The sequence below is a fragment of the Nicotiana tabacum genome, chromosome 19, assembly GCF_000715075.1.
Source record: "Nicotiana tabacum cultivar K326 chromosome 19, ASM71507v2, whole genome shotgun sequence".
In the NCBI taxonomy this organism is placed as follows: domain Eukaryota; kingdom Viridiplantae; phylum Streptophyta; class Magnoliopsida; order Solanales; family Solanaceae; genus Nicotiana; species Nicotiana tabacum.
In genome coordinates this window covers 147,088,677-147,113,226 of record NC_134098.1, presented here as the reverse complement: position 1 = coordinate 147,113,226, position 24,550 = coordinate 147,088,677, and the positions used below count along the sequence as shown (strand labels likewise).

The following is a 24,550-nucleotide window of genomic DNA, read 5'->3' as shown; positions in this document are numbered from 1 at the left end:
ATAAACATGTCCAATGAAAGGTAAGGGTGAAGACAATAGTATATTACTCCTAACACCTATGAATGTGTCATTTAAACACATCAAAAACTGTAGCAACCTTTCATCTTGATGTGCCTTGAAGTTCTTCACCTTGGCACCACAGTCACATTCACAAACACATATAAAAAAAGTACTCAAAGTATCAAGCTCATCCCATAGGCTTTTCATCTTAGTAAAGTAGGTTGATATACTAGAATTACCTTGCACCACAACACTAAGTTTCTTTTATAACTGAAATAACGTTACACCATTTGTTTGTCTTAATCTGTCCTCTAAATCACTCCATAAGTCCTTCGCACTTTGAGAGTAAAGCACACTCTCAGCTATCTCCTTAGATAGAGAATTGAGTAGCCATGACAGTACTATGTCATTACACCTAGCTCGGGTCTTTTGAAGTCCAGAATCAGCTTGTGGAATAGTAAGAGTTCTATCAATGAGAACTAACTTATTCTTTGTAGATAAAGCAATTATTACAGCTCTTCTCCATCCACTATAGCTTCTTCCATCAAAAACTGTGGAAACAAGATTCATCCCTGAATAATCCAAAGGATGAAGATAGTAAGGATGTGATGAATCAACCACTCCACTCATAATTGAAGTTGCATGCACAGTAGGATTGTCTGTGGAAATGGATAATGCAAGTGAATCCAGGGTCTGAGCAGTGGTACCCATAGCTTGAAGAAAGAAGAAAGAAAAAATAAAAATAAATGAAGCAAAAAGGATCGTGAAAAGGAAGAGCAGATTATTCATGCTCTAATACCATGAAGAGAATGAAAGAAATGATTTTGGAAAATTTTCTGTGTTTATTTCTCTATACAGTGTAACGTATAAATACAATAGAATGGAATCTAGTCTAAACAAACTTTGTCAGCTGGCAGTATTTTACTTGTCTACTCCTAACATCTATTGTAACTAATTAAGGAATATTTACAAAAGAATAATTTTATTATCTTTTGGGTCCTTCTAGAATGGGTCAATAAAAATAGCTGAAGCTTTAAGGCTCAATTGTTGAAAGCTAAATCCAAAGTAAAACAAGCCCAATCACAGTGGAGTCCAATATGTCTTGACCCATTTTTGTAAGATATACACCTCTCTTCGGACACAAAGTAACATAAGTAAAACCTAGTCGCCTTTGTCTCTCTTGTCTCTCTCCATACCACCACCAAAAGGTTCGATAAGATGGCCATTTTTATTTCTAACACTAACAATAAACAACATGTTAATTCGCTAATTGATTTCAATTTAAAGAAACAATTGTATCAACTAACAAACTATAGGGCAAGTGATAACCACAATACAATCGATCCTAAATTTAAACTAACTAAGACCAGAAAATAGAAACAAAGAGGTATGGAAAAGATTGAGGCTCTACCATAAGTCGAGGCTCACGATTAATAGCTAAAAATTAGTTTGATCACTAACTGTCCAACAAACTACTAATCAATACAAACAAAGATAACTAATCAATAATGTACTAACTAAAAACTCTAATTAACAGTGCTTGATTAAAACCGAAAAATAAAAATAAAAAATTAACCTACTGCTATTAAAAGCCAAAAGTTAAACAAAGGTATGATGGTAATACCTAACAAGTATGCTCAAAGCAAATTCAAGTAGCGAGAAGATGCCGGAAATATCGAGCAGGGGTTGTCCTACATTGAAGCACACATTTTCTTTTAGCAGGCGCCAAACCAAACAAGTTTCGTCTTCGTGATAGAAAAGAACACATGCCTTTAGGTTGAGATAAGGCTAGAGTGGAGGAGCAGTGGTGGTAGTGGCGATGCTGAATTGACATTAGGAGTAGTAGGATGGCAGTGGTGGTGCCTTTGGGGGGTGAAACTAAAAGGGAAGTGTAGATGTCTAGGAGATCTACTGTTTATGTGAGGTTTGTGTGGTGGGGTGGTCGGATTCGAAGCGAATTTGAGAAAGAAAGAAAGAAAATTCGGGTGGCTAGGGTCTCGGATTTGGCCGGATTTGTGGAGTTTGAGAGGGAGTTTGAGGATTCGGGTTGGAGATATGGAAAGATGAAGAGGGGATAAGGAGATGGTGAAAAAATGGGGCCGATTGGAGGCCGTTCGTCGTTGGAGGGTGATTTCCGATGGCGGTGCACGGTGGGGAAAAGTGGTAGCGCAGAGAGAGGGTGAGAGTGAGAAGAGAGGGAGAAGAAAGTGATACTAATAGGGGAAATTAGGGGCAAAATTTCAGGATTTTGGGGATTAAATACCATGGGTGATGAGGGCCTCGGAACTATTGGATCAAAATATCTTAAACGACTGAGATTTGATCTCTGGATCACTAGACGAACCGGCGTAGTTTTGTCATAAAATTACGATGTTTAGATTGCAACACGGGCTGGCCTTGATCTAGATTGGGTCAATCGAATTGGGCCACTAATTTGGGCCAATATTTGGCCAAATGTCTTTAAAATTCAACTAGCACAATCCCTACCCCATTTATCAAACTATTAATCAACTCTTTAAACCTACACATACACAAATACACACACACACACACACACACACACACACACACACACACACACACACATATATATATATATATATATATATATATATATATATATATATATATATATATATATATATATATATATATATATATATATATATATATATATATATATATATATATATATATATAGGCATTTACACTAATTGTTGGTTGAAAATTTGATGAATTCTTGTGTCTTCTTGCCTTAGTTGCTTCTCAAATCTTTCGTAGGTCAAACGTTTCTTAAAAAATATATTTTTGGTGTATTTATACCATGTAGGAACGGCTCCGGACGGCTCTTTCCAAGCCAAAACGGGAAAGCACTCTCACAAAAGTACATATGCGCGACACATGGCACGGTTCCCCATGCGCGTCGCTCCAGTGGAGAACTTAGGGCCGATTTTTACACTCTGCAGAAAAATGTACTACCACCTTGCGCCCCGCTGTGTGGTAGTGCATTTTTCTCAGGGTAATCTTTTATTCTCACTTTTTGACATCAAAACTTGGTCCTTGACCCCCGAACGTGATCCCGGCTTAATTTCTTGAGCTTTTACTCAGACTTCAAAACTCCAACTTATTCGATTTAACTCCAAATTATCTTAATAGCCCGGAATCATTTCGTACAAGGCATAAAACACGTAATAAGTGCAAATCACCATCATTTAAGATCAAACACAAGTAAAATGCACTGATTAGAGTGTAATATACGACTAAAATATGGGTTTCTAGCCTACTATCAACACCCGACACTTAAACCATTGCTCGTCCTCGAGCAATCAAACTACATTTCAAATAGAGACGACATTTTCAAGCAACTCTCCTAACTCATCCTGGCAAGAATAATTAAAGTTGTCTAAGCACCATACCGTAACATCCTAGTCTCAAGATTTAACTCATAAGCACCATGTATTTTTCAAAACCTACTCACTTACACTAATACAAAGGTCAACGAAGTTACCTTTTCATCACAAGTCATGTGCCCTCACACAAACAATAGAGAGTTGTTCCACACACAATAAGGTTCAAGAACAATTAGGAACTCAAGATAGAAAGAATTTACTCGCTCTCAGAATTAAGATTCCTATGCCACAGAAGACGTACCATAGGCTTGCCCGTAGTGTAATAATCTACTAATTTGAGCTCATTCAGTCAAAGATCAAGTAAGGCTTTAATTGGTTGTAATGTAGGTTGCGGGATGGGTAGGATATATTTGGATATAGTGACTACACCTCCCTAAGTACTTTAATATAAATACATTAACAATTCAAACCCCACATTTATGTTGAACCAAATCCCAACCTTCACAGCCTAATAACATGAAGCTCCTAATTTCTTTAAGCACAAACAATATGAGAACTACCACTAGCAAGGAATCAAATTTATTTTCTCTAATATATACACAAACTTTTTTGCCCTCGTTTTTTTCTTTCTTTCTTTCTAAGTTCTGATTATTTTTCCAATTCCCTACAAGTGGCTCTGACAAATTTTTCAAATAGTGCCCCTTCTTCTTTTCTATAGTTCCACTCAAAAACTCAACCATACATCCACTTAGCTTGTAACAAGCTCATAAATATTTCAAATGCTCATGAGAGATAAAATGTTCAAGCAAATGGTCAATTCAACAAAGGGGTCAGACTTGTAGTGTGGTTGTCAAAGAAATAGAATTACAGGATCAATGGGGCTAACAAAGATACACAATAATTAGGTGGGTAAATATATATATTTATCTCAATAAAGAAACGCCTATATCACTTCCAAGACTAAACAAGACTTCTATTTCACAATGCAAACCCACAGGGCAAGTTGTAGATATCAACTAACATACACAAAATATCGACAAAATCCTCACACGCACATTGGCACATAACTCACTTAGGATCGGATATATCCTGACTCTCTAGTCAAAGCAGTTAAGCAAAGATAAAATCACACAATTCAAGGCACTATAATACATGAGACAAGAATTGATCCTAGGCGTCACAACTAAGGCACCCACCACTCTCAAGGCACAACAAAGTCAAAAAACGCCAGCTCCATTTAACACCATAGCATAAGACTTCTCTATTCACGATAAAATAAAAACTGACTACACCCGATTCAAGCAAAACCCTTGGAAAAGAACTGCGGCACAAAGAAAAACTAAGAGGAAATTATTACACTACCTCAGAAAAAAAAAACTTTTTTTTTCAACTTTGATCCCTCAAAAATTGTGGCATGTCTATATGACACATAAATAAAAGGCAAGAGGTGAAGAAAAGTCCCTTTAATCATCTAATATGGGTCTGAATCGAAGTCGAGATCCCATTTGCACGCCCGACCCAGTGCACACATCCATGATGAAAGTTATTTTTCTGCCTTCTTTGGGTACACCCCACACTTGTCATGCTTACTCTCTCCAGCTCGCTCTTTTAGGGCCCTTGTCTTGAATTCAGAATGTGCAGTTGTCTCGTCAATAGGTGCTCCCATTGCTTCCTATACTTGAAAATCACCCTTTGTTCCCCCGCTCTCAGCATGAGCTGCCTTTCTTGAATGTCCAGAATAAATTTGCCAGTTGCCAAGAAGGGTCTCCCTAAAATCATAGGTACCTCTCTATTCTCTTCCATATTCACCATAATGGAGCCCACAGGGAACACAAATTTATTCATCCGAACTATCACATCTTCCACAATTCCTTTAGGTATGATTGTGGTCTGATCCGTCGGCTGCAAAGATACAAGTATAGATCTGATTTCTCAAATCTCTCTTTCCAATTTCCTGCAAATAGACAAAGGCATAAGATTAATAGAAGTACCTGAATCACACAAATATTTTTCAAACTTAGTACTTCCTAAAGATCAAGGTATAGTAAAACTTCCCGGATCTCCACACTTTTGAGAGAGCTTATTTTGCAAAATGGCACTACAATGCTCTGTGAGCTAGACAATCGATGCCCTTTTAACCTTACGTTTATTGGACAATATCTCCTTTCATGAACTTAGCATAGGTTGGCACATCTGAGAGAGAACCTCTATGAAAGGTAGATTAACATGCACCTGCTTAAGCACTTATAGAAAAAACCCAAATTGTTTGTCCAACTTCTCTCTTCTTTGATTCTGGGAAAAGTTAAGGCAGGTATGTATTTGCTTTCCTCCTTCTCCTCCATTTCTTCTTCAGGCCATCATATGGATCTACCCTCACTTCACCTTCTTGATTGTTGCTCTCTTTCTGCTCCTGTTTAATTTCTTCTTGTCTTTCAATCAACTCACCCTTTTATTTTGCTATGAGGTCCTTTAATACTTTCCCACTTCTCAAAGACACTGCATTTATTTTCTCTTTTGGATTTCTTTCAATATCAGTAGGGAGAGTTCCTGAACCCTCTCAGACAATATATTAGCAAGTTGACCCACCTGTCTTTCCAAGTTTCGAATAGTTGTTCCATGAGTTTCAAGCCTCTCATTTGTCTTAATAATAAAGGTCTTCATCAGATCTTCCATGCTAGAATAATTCGACTATGGAGGATGGTATTGTTGTCTCTACTAATTGAGAAAACCAGGAGCTCCTTGTACCTGGGGTCTGGAGTTATTCTGTTGTCATGCATTCGTACTACCAACTGGTGAACTCCAAGAAAAACCTATGTGCCTCTGCCCCATGGAATTAAAATTATTGCCACTATGGTAGTTTCCTCTGTTAAATCCCCCCACAAAATTTACCACTTCATCTGTAGTCGAGGATTGACAAACATGCGTTGGATGACCCATTCCACAAAAGTCACAAGCTGATGATGACTGGCTCTGGACCTTAGCTAAGGTTAACTTTCTTATCTCTCTGCCCATGGTGTCTAGTTGGGCTTGCACTGATGTGTTTGAGTCTACCTGGTGAACCCCAACTGATTTTCTTCTATCATTACTCTCAGTGGGTCATTGGTTATCAACTTCAGAGAGCTCATCAAGAATCGCAACAATCTCCTCAGGAGTTTTCTTCATTAAAGAGCCTCTAACTGCAGTACTCAGAGTTCGTCATGAGGAAGGTGCTAGTCCATCCCAAAAGTTGGAGTTGCATCCACAATCTGATTCCATTATGCTGACACTTTTTCACTATCTCCTTGTATCTTTCCCAAGCTTCGAAGACCGTTTCAGTGTCCTTCTAGCATAAGTTGTGGATTTCCCTTCTGAATTTCACTATTTTTGCAGCTGAGAATTACTTGTCAAGGAACGTTTTAGTCATATCTTCCATGTCCTGATCGACCCAGATGGTAAGCTTCAAAGCCAGTGCTTCGCGTCATCCTTCAATGAAAAGGGGAATGCCCTTAAGTAGACCGCATCTTTTGATAATCCATTATACTAGAAGGTATTCATGATTTCATTAAAGTCCATCAAGTAAGTGTTAGGATCTTCATTGGCCTTCCCTTTAAATACATAGTTGTTCTTGATGGTTTGAAGCAAGCCTTGGTTAAACTCAAAATAATTTGTTGCTATGGGTGGAGGTCACACACTTGACAGTCTTGATTGTATACCGGTCTAGCATAATTACCTAATGCTCTTCCAGGCATCAGAGCCATATTTTTGAACTGGTCTTCATCCAAGAGTCAATTTAGATTGAATCTTTGACCCCCATCATCTTCGATAGTCTCATCAGCAACTCAAAGGGCTGCTTCAGTTGCCATTTGTGTAGCTTGCTCTCTTTGTTGTGTTGCCTCTATTGCAGCTAAGTCTACCCCATCATCACTTTTATTATCCATGTGTACTTGGGTTGAAGGTTTCCACAAAATATTTCTAGTGAGTTCTTTCTCTTTCGTCAACTATCGCAGATGCTTTTCCACCTCTGGATTGTATGGAATCACTTCTTTTGAAGAAGATCGAGTCATACACCAGAGAAGTTAAACATGTTGCCTGCACACAAGTGAGATTTGAACACTATTGATTGCCAATCCCCGGCAACGACGCCAAAATTTGAAGAGCGCAAAACACAACACTAAATTATTGCTCGCTAGTCTAAGATAGTATAGTTAATTTATCGTCTCCACAAGGATTTAATTTAAAGAGTGTTCGAATAATATTTAGTTAATTACTATCTAGGAAAAGTATCTCTTGATTGAATGATTATCAACTACGATTAACAACTGATCACGGAAGATAACATATGAGCAACAAAGAATTATCAATGAGAGAAATAAGGGCAATTGACTAGACAGGTGCAATACAATTGACTCGGGATCCAATTGAATTAGTTCACTCTATAATACTGTTGATTCTTACGAATTCAACAGATAATTATATTATATTTGAAGTTAATGCTCCTCTTTTGACTAAACGTTAATGTTAGTAATTAATCCAACTGAAGCACGATGAATAATTGCAACGAATAAAATGATGGTTTTAGTCTAAAGGGTAACTTCTCACAAATATTTCTCTATTTTCTAGTTCGATTAATAATTCAAGAGGCTCTTTTGATTACCTAGTTGAATCACGAATTTAGACTAGAGTGTATGATGTAAAGAAATTCAATATCAAGCCGATCTTTCGATTAATCAAAATAATAAATAACTTCACAGTACGAATTAAAACTCCATTAATTAATTCAAACAATTGTCAAGAATCTAATCCCTAATCAAGTTATCAATACACCATATATGTCAACACCCTAAGGGGAATTACTCCATAACAAGGGAAAAAGTCATCTCAATTAGGCTTTAAAACATAAAGAAAAACATTAATGGTAATGATTCGATACAAACTCCTCTATTGCACTGATTGTTGGTTGAAATCTTGATGAATTCCTCTATCTTCTTGGCTTAGTTGCTTCTCAAATCTTTCGTAGGTCAAAAGTTCCTTCAATGGCACAGTTTTGAATTGGAGGCATTATATCTCCGTAGACAATGGCACATCAACTCTAATAAAATAAAGCATCATTGAAGAAATATCAGTGCCTTTTAGATCTTTGTAGTAGAGAGTCAACCCAGATGATGAGTTGTCAACCCACTGTTCTACTTCAATGGATTCTCTCACCAGTCCAACAACCATCAACATTTTCTCAAGTTTAAAATTCTTCTGCTAACCCTCCGAAATCCACCCAATGCCCCCGTGACCTCAACCGATTATACAAACAAGTCCTAAAATACGATACGAACTTAGTAGAGGCCTCAAATAACATAAAACAACATCAAAAACACGAATCGCACCCCAATTCAAACCTAATGAAAACTAATAAATTCCAATTTCTACAATCGATGCCGAAACCTATCAAATCACGTCTGATTGACCTCAAAGTTTTTCACACAAGTCATAAAAGACACAACGGACCTACTCCAATTCCCAGAATCAAAATTCGAGTCCGATAACCACAAAGTCAACTCTTGGTCAAACTTCTCAATTTCCAAAACTTCTAATTTTCCAACTTTCGTCATTTCAAGACTAAATCAACTACAGACTTCCAAATCACTATCCAGACTCACTCATAAGTCCAAAATCACCCAACGGAGCTATCAGAACCATCAAAACTCCAATTCGGAGCCATTAACACATAAGTCAATATCTGATTAACCTTTTCAACTTAAGCGTCCAATCTTGAGACTAAGTGTCTCATCTCATTCTGAAACATCTCCGGAACCAAACCAACTACCCCGACAAGTCACATAACAAAAATTGAGCATAAAATAAGAAGTAAATGGGGGAACAAGGCTACAACAATCAAAACAACCAGCCATGTCATTACATCCTACCCTCTTAAACAAACGTTCGTCCTTGAACGGGTCTAGAAACATACCTGGAGTCTCAAATAGGCGTAGCTATCTGCTTCGCATCTCCCGCTCGGTCTCCCAAGTAGCTTTCTCGATTGGCTGACCTCTCCACTGCACCTTTAATGAAGCTATGTTCTTTGACCTCTACTTTTGAACTTGTCGGTCCAAAATGACCACCTGCTCCACATTATAAGTCAAATCACCATCCAACTGAGCCATGCTGGAGACCATAACATGAGGCGGATCACCAACATACTTCCGGAGCATAGAAACATGAAACACTGGATAAACACTCGATAGACTAGGCGACAAGGCAAGCTTTTAAGCCACCTCTCCAATCCTCTGAAGCACCTCAAACAAACCAATGTACCGAGGGCTCAACTTGCCCTTCTTGCCGAACCTCATAACACCCTTCATGGGCGAAACTCTGAGTAGTACTTTCTCCCTAACCATGTAAGCAACATCATGAACCTTCCGATCGGCGTAACTCTTCTTCATATTCCTCCACCAATAGTGCTGCCTCAAGTCCTGATACATCATTGCGGCACACGGATGAATGGAATATCGCAAAATGTGGGCCTCCTCAAAGATCAACTCATATAGCCCATCTACATTAGGCACACAAATCTGACCATGCATCCTCAACACCTCATCATCCCTAATAGTAACATCTTTCGCATCACCGTGCTAAACTATGTCCTTAAGGACAAGCAAATGAGGATCATCATATTGGCGCTCTCTGATGTGATCATATAAGGAAGATCGAGAAACCATACAAGCTAGAACCCGATTGGGCTCTGAAAAATATCTAATCTCACAAACTGGTTTGCCAAGGCCTAAACATCAACTGCAAACGTTCTCTCACCAATAGGAATAAATGCAAGGCTACCCATACTCACCGCTTTTCTACTTAGGGCATCGGCCACCATATTGGCCTTCCCGGGATGATACAAAAAGGTAATATCATAGTCCTTTAGCAACCCCAACCATCTTTGCTGCCTCAAGTTTAGATCTTTTTGTTTGAACAAGTGCTGGAGACTCCGATGATCCGTAAATACCTCACAAGACACACCGTATATATAATGCCTCCAAATCTCCAATGCATGAACGATGGCTGCCAACTCCAAATCATGAACAGTGTAGTTCTTCCCACGGGGCTTCAACTAACGCGAAGCATAAGCAATCACTCTACCCTCGTGCATCAAGACACACCCGATACCGATCCGAGATGCATCACAATACACTGTATAAGATCTTGATGCTGAAGGCAAAACTAGAACTGGAGTTGTGGTTAAGGAAGTCTTGAGCTTTTGAAAGCTCTCTTCACACTCATCCAACCACCTAAATGGAGCACCCTTCTGAGTCAATTTGGTCAAAGGCGCTACAATAGACGAGAAGACCCTCCACGAAGCGACGATAATAACCGGCCAAGCCAAGAAAGCTTTGAATCTCAGTAGTTGCGACGATCTGGGCCAACTATGAACTGCCTCTATCTTCTATGGATCCACCTTCATCCCCTCACTGGACACCACGTGCCCCAAGAACGCCACAGAACTAAGTTAAAACTCACACTTGGAGAACTTGGCATAAAAATTCTCCCCCTTCAGCCTCTGTAGTACAATCCTCAAATGTTGTGCATAGGGATGGGCATAAAATTTGAAAAACCAAATTCTGAATTGAACCAAATTAATTTTGTATTTCGATATCCAGTTTTTCAGTTTTTTGGTATTATTCAGTATAGATTTTTTGGTATTTTGGTTCGGTACTCGGTATTGATTTTTTGATATTTCGGTATACCGAAATATATTAAGTCCAAGCCCATATCTATTTTTATTTTTCAGCCCAATCAAGAATAAACCTAAGCCCAACACCCCTAATCCCTTAGGCCTTAGTTAGTCCCTTAGGGCGTAGAGACTTAGAGAGCATACAGAAAAACTTAGCTTCTGCTTACCCCTTCCCTTTTCTATTTTCTAACCCTAATTTCTCTCAAAAACATTGCTTGACTTTTTCTGTAATTCATGACTACAATAGGAGAGATGACGACAAAGACTTCACGACCTCGGCGACAACGACTCCTCTCCTCAGCAACTGTTTATTTACTCATTGTTGACCTTTATTTTTCAATCTTCAAGTCTTCAACAGGTTCACAACTTCTTCATTCTTCAGGTTTTATGTTAGTTTCAACTTGTTATATTTCATTAAGTTTCTTATGTTGAATAATCTATTTTTGAGCATTTAAAGAATAAATGTTTTGGGGGTTTTAGCTAGTGAAAAGATCTGAGTTACGTACTTGAACTTAAGAATTTAAGAATCATTGTTTTTGCCAAACTCAATCTTAAATTTTTCTTTTCTAGGAAATTACCGTCAAAGAGCACTGAGGTTGCCAGCTGAGAAGGACTACATTAAAATAAAATCAAGAAGCTCGAGTCGCTAGATTTTTCAAACATTACATTCCTTTGAAAAGCTTTGCCAGATTCCCTTAGGCTACTGACAAAAGAACAATATCATCTTAGAGTAAAAGAGTAAGAAAGAAAGAAAAATATCATCTTAGAGCATAAATTTCCTGCTGTCTATTTGCAATGTTCACATTTTCTTTTCAGAATCCAATGTTGCAACTGTTAAATCTAGGTCACTGCACTCCAGGAATTATTTTTTACTCTATGTAATTATCAAGATTCATTTTCTAAGTTTTCCTTTGAGTGGTTGAATTCTCAGCAGAAGTCAGAAGAGACGTTAGGTAATAGGCATAGCATAATCTTGGGAGATTTGAAAGACTTTGGTATGATATCGAAACCGTACCGAACCAAATACGAAAATATTGAATCGTACCGAACTTCTTTAGTATTGTATATGGTATGCACAATTGATATATCGAATATCGAAATATCAAACCGTAATTATTAAATACCATATCGAAGTATCGAACGCTCATCCCTAGTTGTGCTTGATCCTCCTGGATACGTGAGTAAACCAGGATATCATCAATGAACACTATGACAACCGAGTCAAGATATGGCTGAAATACACTGTTCATCAGATGCATGAATGTTGCTGGGGCATTGGTCAGCCCAAAAGACATCACAAGGAACTCATAGTGACCGTAGCGGGTCCTGAATGTCGTCTGGAGAATATTCGAGTCCCAAATCTTCAACTGGTAATACCCAAACCTCAAGTCAATCTCAGAGAACACCCTCGCTCTTTCAATTCCTTCAACTCAGTTGTTGCCATACGATACTGAGGAATAGAAATGGGTTGAGTGCCCGGCATCAAGTCAATACTAATATCAATATCCTTGTTGGGTGGCATGCCCGTCAGGTCTATAGGAAACACATCCAGAAAGTATCATACTACCGATACAAAATCAATAGTAGGAGTATCAGCATTAACATCTCTCACAAAGGACAAATATGATAGACACCCCTTCCCAACCATCCGTTGAGCCTTCAAATATGAAAGAGAGAGCCTATATATATTTATAGGTAAACTTGTTCCCTAATAATAGAAATCTCTTAGTATAAACTTGTTCACTCTTTAGGCAAAGAAAAGGGATAACCTTTTAATACTCCTTATGTGTCAATTTGTGTGGACCTATAACTATTTTATGAGTCAATATTTGGTTATCAATATTATAGTTTTAAGAAAATACCATTAATTTCATATATATATTTTGTTTTAAAATGCAAAACTAACAAACAAATATTAGCGTTTGATATATATATATAAAGTCCTTCTTTTATAGTATCAGATTGCGTTAATTATCAGACAAAGATTGTTATAACTAATAAAGATGCACATTTCATGCACTCATAAATATGATATTTTTTATGCATTTTCAATTTAGTAGAGGCTAATGAAAAAAAGGTGATTTGGATGTGAAGTAGTGGATTAAATTTGTGTTGAAGCCATAAAGTATTGATATTGCTAACAAATATGTTTAGGGCACGGTAGATCAAGATAAATTTTTATGGCTAGAAAAGATGCACATCTCATGCACGCATTCTATATGTTCATAGCACATGTATCTTTTATGTTTCGTTACTAAAACATAACTTACTTTGGATAACTAACTATGCCCGAAGCGATATGTTGGAGTAATTTTCAATCCTTGAAAATTTCTTTAACACCATGTTGAAAAGTTTTATTCGTAAATATATGGTTTTTTTCGTGCATACATTATAATAATCTTATTTTCTTGTTTGATCATGTTTATTATAAAATGATGATTATGAACCCTGACAAATAAGTACAATTACAGAGAATATAAACAAGCACTAATAAATATTTTCTTTGTTAATAGGTAGATATGGACGGAACTTCACAAATAGCAAAGTAGATTATAATTTCATAATACGGACTGAAACCTATTTTGGAACTAAATCAGGTCAACTTGTTGCAATCAATGGCCTTGAAAGATACGATCATTTTTATCTAAATTGTATCCAACGAGAAAGTTTGATTGGGCCATATTGCCAAAGAAAGACTGATCTTCCGGTCGTTTAAAGGCTAGGCACTGAATTCTGCTACTATTTAGAATTGGAGGCATTATATTCTCCCCAGACAATAGGACATCAGCTCCAATAAAATAAAGCGTCATTGGAGGAATATCAGTGCCTTTCAGATCTTTGTAGCAGAGACTTAGCCCAGATGATGAGTTGTCATCCCACGGTTCTACTTTAATGGCTTCTCTCACCAATGTATCGAATTGATTGTAAAACGGTGCAGCAAGGAAAGTATAAGTAGTTCCTAAGTCAATCACAATATTTTCCTCTTGAAAAATAGTAGAGAAATTAACAACAAGGTCATGTTTTTGTTCACCAACCGGTATGCCTAAGAGGGTCAAGAAATAGTGCACAAAGGTAGGTTTAACAATAACTCGATTGTCACCAAAGGTAAGTTTGCTAGGGATATCTAGTTGTACCCTTGGCACAAAACAGTAGGAAAGTTTTTGTCCAAATGTTAGACTAAGTTGCGACACTAAAGACGCATGAGAAGCGCCAAGGTCTATTACGCCAGACATCATAGGGTTCACTAGTGTAGATTTGGATATGTGACCACATCCATAAACAATACTTGGGAAAGAAATTTTTTCTCCATTTTCATAATAGAAAGTGAAAGTTTTTGTGGCTACATCACCAAATGAGTAACTACTAGCAACGTGGGTCGCAGAATACAATTCCTTTGGCAGCTATTCTAAAAGCATTTGTCTGAATTACAGGATATCAACTTAAAGGTTGAAGAGTTTACGGGATAGAAGATGGGGATATCTTGCTTGTAACAATCTAGGCAAGGTTGGCATTGTATCGAATTAATATGACTGCCAGTGTCAATAAGTGCCAGTTGGAACTTTGGAGGAGTTCCAACAGAAAAGTTTATAAAGTATGCACCTAGAGGGTCAGGTACTAACTCAGTCCGGAGTGAATTTGGAGAAGATATAGGAGACATTATTTTTGAAAACGGTGGATAAGCTGAATAGTTGTCTCAAATTATTTACTATTTTAGAATTTCAAGATAAAATTAGTTATTTTTTTTCATTTTACCCTTGTAGTAATTGTTGTTGAAGACTACAAATACCTCAATTATGGGGTGATATTATGATTGCTCAAATACCAATAAGATAATAAGAAAATGAAGCGAAAGAAATAACATGTAGTAATAGAAATATAACAATAACATAATACAAGGCCAAACCACTACTACTGGTATTGGAAACAAATACTCTCGACTATTTACTAGCCTTTTATCTTAATTCTCAACCTCCACAGCTTCTTGTCAAGGGTCATGTCCTCCGTAAGCTGAAGCAACGCCATATCTTACCTAATCACCTCTCCCCAATACTTCTTTCGCCTACCTTTACCCCTTCTCAAACCAACCAAGAGTCAACCTCTCACACCTCTTTGTATGAACATCTATGCTTCTTCTCTTCACATGACCATACTATCTAAGTATCTCTTCTCACATCTTGTCCCCCACCGAGACTACTCCTATCCTGAGCTGAATGTCTTTATTACTAATCTTATTGATCCTGGTATTCCCGCACATCTATCTCAACACGAGTGCAAGAAATGTGCATCTTTGTTAGTTATAACAACCTTTGTTTAATAATCAACACAATCTAAATCGTATCCGACGAGAATGGCATTATATTCTCCATAGATAATAGCACATCATCTTCAATAAAAATAAAGCTTCATTGGAGGAATATAATGCCTTCCACATCTTTGTAGGAAAGACTCCACTCAGATGATGAGTTGTCAACCCACGGTTCTTTTTCAATGGTTTCTCTCGTTAATGATTCAAGTTGGTTATAGAACGGTGAAGGAAGGAAAGTATAAGTAGTTTATGAGTCAATCACAATATTATCCTCTTGGAAACCAGTAGAGGGATTAACAACAAGGTCCAATTTTTGTTCACCAACTAATATGCCTAAGAGGGTCAATAGTATACATTGTAAGGATTAACAACAACTATAGTGAAAATACTCATAGACCCTCAAGCATTCTCAGTGAGGATAAGTTTGCTACAGATCTAATTGTGAAAAAGGCACAAAACAGTAGAATTTTTTCCTCCATAGATGATACATACTGAAGTCCACGTATGAGTATCAAAGTAGAATATAACAGACTGAAGAAGTCTAAAGCTAATTAAATAAATTAGGCCAACTTGATGCAATCAGTAGCCTTGAAGGATACGGTCATTTTATCTATATCATATCCAACGAGAAAATTTGATTATGCCACTTACGAGCGCAAAACACAGCACTAAATTATTTCTCACTAGTCAAAGATAGTATAGTTAATTTATCGTCTCCATATGGATTAGATTTAAATAGTGTTTGAATAATCTTTAGTTAATTACTATCCAGAAAAATTAACTCTTGATTGAATGATTATCAACTATGGTTAACTACTAAAACTTAAGCAATTAGCAAGTGATCACGGAAGACAACATATGAGCAATGAAGAAATATCAATGAGAGAAATAAGGGTAATTGACTAGACAGGTGCAAGACAATTGACTCGGGATCCAATTGTTGAATTAGCTCACTCTATAATACTATTGATTCTCACGAATTCAACAGATAATTAGATTAGACTTGAAGTTAATGTTTCTCTTTCGATTAAATATTAATTTCAGTAATTAATTCAATTGAAGAATGGTGAATAATTGCAACGAATAAAATGATGGTTTTAGTCTAAAGGGTAACTTCTCACGAATATTTTCCTATTTTCTATTGATTAATAATTCAAGAGGCTCTTTCGATTACCTAGTTGAATCACAAATTTAAACTAGAGCGTAAGATGTAAAGAAATTCAATATCAAGCTCCTCTTTCGATTAATCAAAATAATAAATAACTTCCAATACGAATTAAAACCCATCAATTAATTAAAATAATTGTCAAGAATCGAATCCCTAATCAAGTTATCAGTACACAATATATGTCAACACCCTAACGGAAATTACTCCATAGCAATAAAAAAAGTTATCTCAATAACGTTTAAAAATATAGAAAATATCAATGCTAATGATTTGATACAAACTACTGTATTGCACCGATTGTCACACCCCTTTTTACCACCCGCAAAATATATTATGTGAATTGTTGTGGATTAAAGAATTTTTTTCAATTAAAGTGACAAATTTGAGTAAAGATTATTTTACTTACAGAGTCGCCACTTGGAATTGATTTTTGGTGTTCCAAGTCACTTTTTATTTGAATCCCTATTCAAAGAAAATTTTGACTCTATTTTTATTGGTCCACGAAAACAAGAGACCGGGTAAAGAATTTTCTTGACCGGGGAGGTGGTGTAAGGCACTCTTCGAATTCCGTGGTTCTAGCATGATCGCTTTTATTTATTAAAACGTGGCTTAAATAATATGGATAAACTGTGTGGTATTGCCTTAAAGTATAGTTGTCTATTACCTTTTAGTAATTAACTAAATTTTATTAATTTTCAAACACAATTTATTATTAAAGAGTCAATGAGCAGGAATGCACACGTGACTATTTTATCAATTAAATGTTGCCAAAGATCGTGTATGAATACATGGTCTACATTTGAAACGTGCCTAGAATTTTCTTATCGTTTAAATTATTTGAGGTAATTAAGTTATTAATTAATTCCTCGAGAGGCAAGGATTAAAATTGTTTAACTAAATATGAACATCAAATTTAGACTAACTCATGTTTATTGTTTTTTATGGCATTTGGCCAAAAAAAAAAATAGCTCAACTTTGTTATTAAAAGAGAATGGGCAAACTCATGAATTTTATTGGTACTGGACTGTTGCAATTTAGTATACAAAACCAGCCAGCTGAAATGGACTCGTGTGGCCCAATTAGCTATATAGAAAATGGACAGCTTTGTTGTTAAAGGGGATCTTTACATAAATAGTCGCCTATATTCATTATTTACTTTTTCTATCCATATACATAAATTATATATTGATTACATATAATTATATACATATAGTACATAAGTTATACATATATAATATCTTCGCTGACTATTTTTAGTTTAAGTGATTGGGTGGACGGCTATTTAAGTGAATTCTTCTTAAAGAAAACTGGGCCAGCTTAATGCTAAAGTTGTTGGGCCCAACGAGTTAAGTTTAGTCCCTCTTTTCGGCAGATTAAATCTCATGGGCCAATTATTCATAACTTTATTTCAAAGATCATCTTTTATTGGTTTTTATAAATCATATTTAAACCACAAAATTCAAACAACAGAGGACATTGGTGTTAATCATTAATGCAATCTAACAGTGAGCATAATACCCAAATTACATATAATATTTCAAACCAACAATAATAATAAAAACAGAGATTTGGAGAGGATATTGGACTCTTCAAGATGCATTTCTTTTTCTTTTTAAAACAACTAGCGGAGAATTTAATGTATTTACAGCTAAACTTTAATTTACAGAAAATCTAATGGTAAAGAGCTTATTACAAAGTCGGTCTTTGAAACATAGAATAGAAACTACAACTATATATCTGTGTGTATATATTGTTACGACACTTAGAGTTCTTACCCTTCAAGATTTTCAAATAAGCATAAAGATTCATGCCATGTGCTTCAAGTTTGATTTTTTAACAAGACTATGACAGATCTAGACATACACATAGATAACATGACCAGGGCCGGCTCAACAGATCTCGGGCCCTAAGGCGAAATCATATTCGGAGGCCCTTAATCCCAGTATAATCTACTAGTGGGGTCTTGAAAGAGTAGTTTGTACGCAGACCTTACCCTTACCCTGGAGTAGAGAGACTATTTCCGATAGACCCTCGGCTCCCTCCCTCCAAGAACTACCCACCTTGCTCTTGGGGTGACTCGAACTCACAACCTCTTGGTTGAAAGTGGAGAGTGCTCACCACTATAGCAACCCACTCTTGTCAAATATACTAATTAATGAGGGAAGAAAATTATCATAATTTATAAATTTATTGTATAAAATAACCTCAATCAAGTAACAAAAAATATACTGTAACACTTTTTTTATTCTAATTATTTATATAAATTATATAATATATAATAGTAACAATAATAATAAGAATTTAAAATAAATTTGGGGGCCTAAGGCAATGGCCTCACTGTCCAAAGCCTTAGAGCCGCCCCTGAACATGACCACAATAAGGAAATTATCTAAGATAATAGTTTGCTGTACATTTTTGTGCAGGTACATATGTGACTAGTGGCCTTGTGAGAGCAGAGGCGTGTATGCATGCGGGGACTTATGTGAGTTGCATTCCATATTAGGACCTGCATCCGGCAGAGTCTCCTTCAAAGTATTTATATTTCTCCTGTCCAAAATTGTATTATGGACATATGTTATATTTTATTTTACATTCCTAGTTGATGCTCATGCACTTGTGACCGGGTTTTGGGGCGCTTATGGGTTGTTCTGTATTGAAATTGGTAAATATATTATTATTTACATTATGAATTTCATCTTTTACTATTTAATGGAAGGAAAATATGATTTTAAAATATTAAAATGAGAACCAAATTAAGTATATATTTTTGGCTTGCCTAACAGCGATGTCTGGCGCCATCACGACCTTTAGATGGATTTTGGGTCATGACAACTTCAACAATTGAACCCAGAAACTAATAAGTTTAAGATTGCCTAAAGGATCTCTTTTCTCCTTCAAAGTTTTTACACTCTAAGAATCACTCCCAAGCTCACAAATCTTCAGCTTACTATTAGATGTTCAACTAATATTTTACTCTCTCTCAGATGTGTGTCCATAGTGAGGAAAGCAACTCTTCTTTATATAGGAAGAGAAAGGACCATAGGACAATTTTTTGTTTAAAATGATAACTATTTGACAGAACACCAGCCCAAAACTAAAAATCTACCTAAGAAACAGTTTTCCCTCACCAAATCAGGACAGTCTTTTGGAGTATTATACTTCAAAATAGTCCTCAACAGTAAAAGCAACCAAACACGGACCCTACAGTCAAGTACTCCCCCTTTCTTCCCGTTTCCTCTCATTTAGCTCAAATATTCAGAGCCTACAACAATCAAGACAGTCCCCGTGATAAACTACTACTAATCAGAATTCGGAATGCAACAACTTGGCTATCAAACCAATCAAACAAGCTTATAAACTAACTAACATGTCTCTCAAAATACTTAAACCAAAACAACATCAACACATAAACTAATTAAAATCAAACAAATAAACAATAGCAGTGATTGAACCAAGCTAGCAAAAAGGAATGAAATAATATATCTAACTCGATTAATATAAACTACTAACTATCCGAAACTACTTAATCACTCTCATAACACAACAGACAGTCATAGAGACATAAATAAGAAACAAAGCTAAACTTTAAAACTAAACTAATTACTGAAATCAGGGAAAAAAGGTTTTTACCAAAGACAATGACTATATAAATGAAGAGAATGAAAGAAAATAGTTTTGGAATTTTTTTTATGATTTTATTTCTCTGTACAGTGTAACGTACAAATACAAAAGAACGGAATCTAGTCTAAATAAACTTTGCCGGCTGGCAGTATTTAACTAGTCTACTCCTAACAACTATTGTAACTAACTAAGGAATATTTACAAAAGAATAATTTTATCTACTATGAAGAGTATTTTTGTTGTATCTTTTGGGTCCTTCTATAATGGGTCAATAAAAACAGCTAAAGCTTTAAGGCCCAATTGTTGAAAGCTAAATCCAAAGTAAAATGAGCCAAATCATAGTAGAGTCCAATATGTCTTGACCCGTTTTATAAGATATACACTTCTCTTCAGATACAAAGTAACATAAGTAAAACCTTGCCGCCTTTGTCTCTTTTGTCTCTCTGCATACCACCATCAGAAAGTTCGAGAAGACTGCCATTTTCATTTCTAAGACCAGCGCACACACCCCTCAAGTTGGAGGGGGATGAAAGGACACCCAACTTGCCCAAAAGATTGTGATGAACCGGCCTTGTAAGAGACTTTGTGAACAGATCTGCGAGCTGAGAAGAGGAGCGAACATATGAGAGGGAAATCGGCCCGCAAGGAACTGTTGTCTGATGAAATGACAGTCTTGTTCTATATGCTTCATTCTTTCGTGAAAAATAGGATTTTTCGCGATATGGATTGCTGCATGACTGTCTGAATGAATAGAAACATGAAGGAAAATTGAAATAGAAAGATCATCAAACAGGCATACCAACCATGTGAGCTCAGCTACAACCCATCGCATTGAGCGGTATTCAGCCTCTACAAAGCTTAGAGAAAGAGACGAATGCTTTTTGGATTTCCACAAAATTGTAGATGAGCCAAGAGAAATGTAGAAACCATTGACGGATCGACGTGAATCTAGACAAGTGGCTCAGTCGGAATCACAAAATGAAAGGAGTTGATATGAAGGAGATAAAGACATGAAGAGGCCAAGTCCAGGATCCTTTAATAAGCAGCGGAGAACACGAAGTGAATCGTTGAGAGGGGCCTGTCGAGGATCCTACATATACTGGCTAAGGTGTTGTACGGTGAAAGACAGATCCAACCTTGTATGTGTTAAATAGTTCAGCTTGCCCAACAAATGACAATACAAGGTCGGGTCTGAAATGGGAGCACCAGTCTTAGCTAAGAGGTGAACAGAAGGATCAAGAGGACAAGAAACAAATGTCTTGTGGAAAGAATTAAATTCGTGCAGTAAATAAAGGGTGAACTTCCTCTGAGATAGAATCAAACCATAAGGCTCACGGAGAACTTCCATACCCAAAACATAATGTAAGCTTCCAAGGTCCTTGATTCTAAATTCTTGATGTAGAAAATCCTTTAATGCAGTCAATTCCTTTGCATCATTACATGTTGATAGTATGTCCTCGACATACACTGCGACAATAGAGATAGAATAATCTGCCTTTTAAAAAATTAAAGAATAATTATTCAATGAATGTGTACACCCTTTAAAATTAAGAGCAATATTGAGCTTAGAGTACCATTGCCTAGAAGCTTGACGAAGACCATAAATGGACTTTTTCAACTTACAAACATGGTTAGGAGAAGGTGGTATAAAGCCAACTAGGAATTTCATATAGACTTCCTCGTTTAAATCACCATGTAAGAATGCATTGTTCACATCCAATTGATAATGTACCTGTCACGACCCGAAATTTCCCAACGACGGGACCGTGATGGCGCCTAACATTTTACTTGCTAGGCAAGCCAACGTTAGAAAATTGTTAAACCAATTTCTTATTTCCATTCAGTAAATAACAATAATTAACTAAGATGAAATATAATAAGTACGGAATATTATTAAACTGTATTAATTACTACCACCCAGATCTGGAATCACAATTCACGAGCATTCTAGAATTTACTACAAGTAATAGCCTGAAAGAAATACAATTGTCTGAATAAAAAAAATAGTAGGACATAAAAGATAGACGGGGTCTTCAAGGTCTGTGAACGCCGACACATCTACCTTGAGTCTCCAGACAGCGGACCAATAGCAAATCTCAATTAACCTGAGCCGGTATTAAAATCTGCACAGAAAGTGCAGAGTGCAACATCAGTACAACCGACTCTATGTACTGGTAAGTATCGAACCTAACCTCGGCGAAGTAGTCATGAGGCTAGGACAAGACACTCACATATAACCTGAACAGTATAATCATGCTAGTAGCAACAACAGTAAATAAAAAAATAACGCGAAAATAATGGGAAGGGGACATACAGTGGGGGGATACAATATAAAGAGTGAGAATAATGAAAAGACAGAATTAAACCAAAAATCCTTAAACAAATTGAGTAAATAAAACAGCAAGGGAAAACTGCACGGCATCACCCTTCGTGCTTTTTACTCTCAACCTCACCAAATAAATAAATAGAACGGCACGGCATCACCCTTCGTGCTTTTACTCTCAACCTCACCAAATAAATAAATAGAACGGCACGGCATCACCCTTCGTGCTTTTACTCTCATAATATATACGGCATCACCCTTCGTGCTTTACACTCTTCCTCACAATATAAATAATGCATGCACAGCATCACCCTTCGTGCTTTACACTCCTCCTCACAAATCACAGAATCAATAAGACCTGATAATTAGGAGTATCACAAAGAAATCAGTATTTTACCCATAATCAATAGCACAAAGTAACCTTAACCTTGAATCAATATTCGAAAGTTACCAAATCTCAGTGAAACCAGATATAAGTCACCCAACATTTCAAATAACCCGCTAAGCATGGATAGTAGAATTTAAGGCTACAAAATAGATAAGAATAAAATTTCACTCGCAGGCTATGACTCAACAACGACGCATAGATGCTCGTCACCTCACCTATACATCGTATTTAACAACCAAACACGTAGCAAATAAACACATAATACCTATTCCCCCAAGCCAAAGTTACACACGATACTTACCTCGCTCCGAAGGCCACTCAATTCTCAATCACAGCTTTTCCTTTGGAATTCACCTCTAAACCACTTGTATCTATTCAAAAATGACTCAACAATATCAAGTATTTTTAAATGAATCAATTATATTGCATAAATTAAATTTCCTAAATTTTTCTTCCAAAAAGTCAAAATATCGACCCCGGGCCCGCTTGTCAAAATCAAAGGTTCGGACCAAAATCTAATTACCCATTCATCCCCGAGACCGAATATATAATTGGTTTTGGAATCCGACCTCAAATTGAGGTCTAAATCCCCAAATTCCCGAAATCCCTAGTTTCTACCCTAACCCCTAATTCTACCATGAAAACTCTAGATTTTAGGTTGATAATTCATAAAATGTAATGGGTAATTGAAAGAAAATAGTTTAGAATCACTTACCAACACTTTGGGGAAGAATATGATTCTTGAAGATCGTCTCTACCCGTTTGGTTCTTGAAAAATGTTGAAGAAATGGCTTAAACCCGTGTTTGGAGTCTGTTTTAAGTCACTGGACAGGCCTTCATCGCGTTCGCGAGTGGCCTGTCGCGATCGCGATGCACAGCGGCCTAAGGCCCTCGCGTTCGCGAGTCCTTCTACGCATTTACGTAAGGCAGCTCCCCCCCCCCAAGCCTTCGCGTTTGCGACCCAATGGACGTGTTCGCGTAGAAGAACATGACCCCCCCCCCCCCCAGGTCCCTTAAACTATCGCGTTCGCGTGAGACAGATCGCGTTCGCGAAGGGTACCACCCCAACGCTTCGCGTTCGTGAAGAAGAAAATTCCCCTGCCCCCATTTTCCCTTTCGCGTTCGCGACACTACCTACGCGAACGCGAAGAAAGGCACACCAGAACAAACGCTGCAGCAAAAATCTCAGATTTTCCAAGTGCAAATCACCCCGTAGCCTATCTGAAACTCACCCGAGCCCTCGGGGCTCCAAACCAAACATGCACATAAGTTTATAAACATCATACAGACCTGCTCGCTCGATCAAATTGCCAAAATAACACCTAAAACTACGAATTTAGTACCAAATCAAATAAAATTCTCAGGAACACTTTAAAATTTCTATTTTCTCAACTGGACGTCCGAATCACGTCAAATCAACTCTGCTTCATACAAGATTTCACCGACAAGTCTTAAATATCATAATGAACCTGTACCAGGCTCCGAAACCAAAATACGAACCCGATACTAACAATGCAAAATATCAATCAATTCTTAGAAATAAATAATTTCCAAACTTTTAATTTTCATCAAAAATTCATAACTCAAGCTAGGAACCTCCGAATTCGATTCTAGGCATACGCCCAGGTCCCATAATTCAATACGAACCTACCAGGACCATCAAAGTACAGATCCAAGCCCGTTTACCAAAATTAT

At 36.8% G+C, this 24,550-nt stretch overlaps 2 protein-coding genes across 2 annotated transcripts; both read right to left on the bottom strand.

Moving 5' to 3' along the window:
• Window positions 1-264: 264 nt before the first annotated feature.
• Window positions 265-711, bottom strand: LOC142173773 (uncharacterized). The gene has a single exon (XM_075239422.1). It carries the CDS (start codon window positions 709-711, stop codon window positions 265-267), a length of 447 nt encoding a protein of 148 aa, XP_075095523.1.
• Window positions 712-13,661: 12,950 nt separating this feature from the next.
• LOC107807100 (aspartic proteinase CDR1-like) lies at window positions 13,662-14,282 on the bottom strand. Its single transcript, XM_016631394.2, has one exon. It carries the CDS (start codon window positions 14,280-14,282, stop codon window positions 13,662-13,664), a length of 621 nt encoding a protein of 206 aa, XP_016486880.2.
• Between the last annotated feature and the right edge of the window lie 10,268 nt (window positions 14,283-24,550).

What these genes read in the sequence shown, in the direction of transcription:
- LOC107807100 (XM_016631394.2), bottom strand. Translation starts at nt 14,282, where the DNA reads ATGTCTGGCGTAATAGACCTTGGCGCTTCTCATGCGTCTTTAGTGTCG.
- LOC142173773 (XM_075239422.1), bottom strand. Translation starts at nt 711, where the DNA reads ATGGGTACCACTGCTCAGACCCTGGATTCACTTGCATTATCCATTTCC.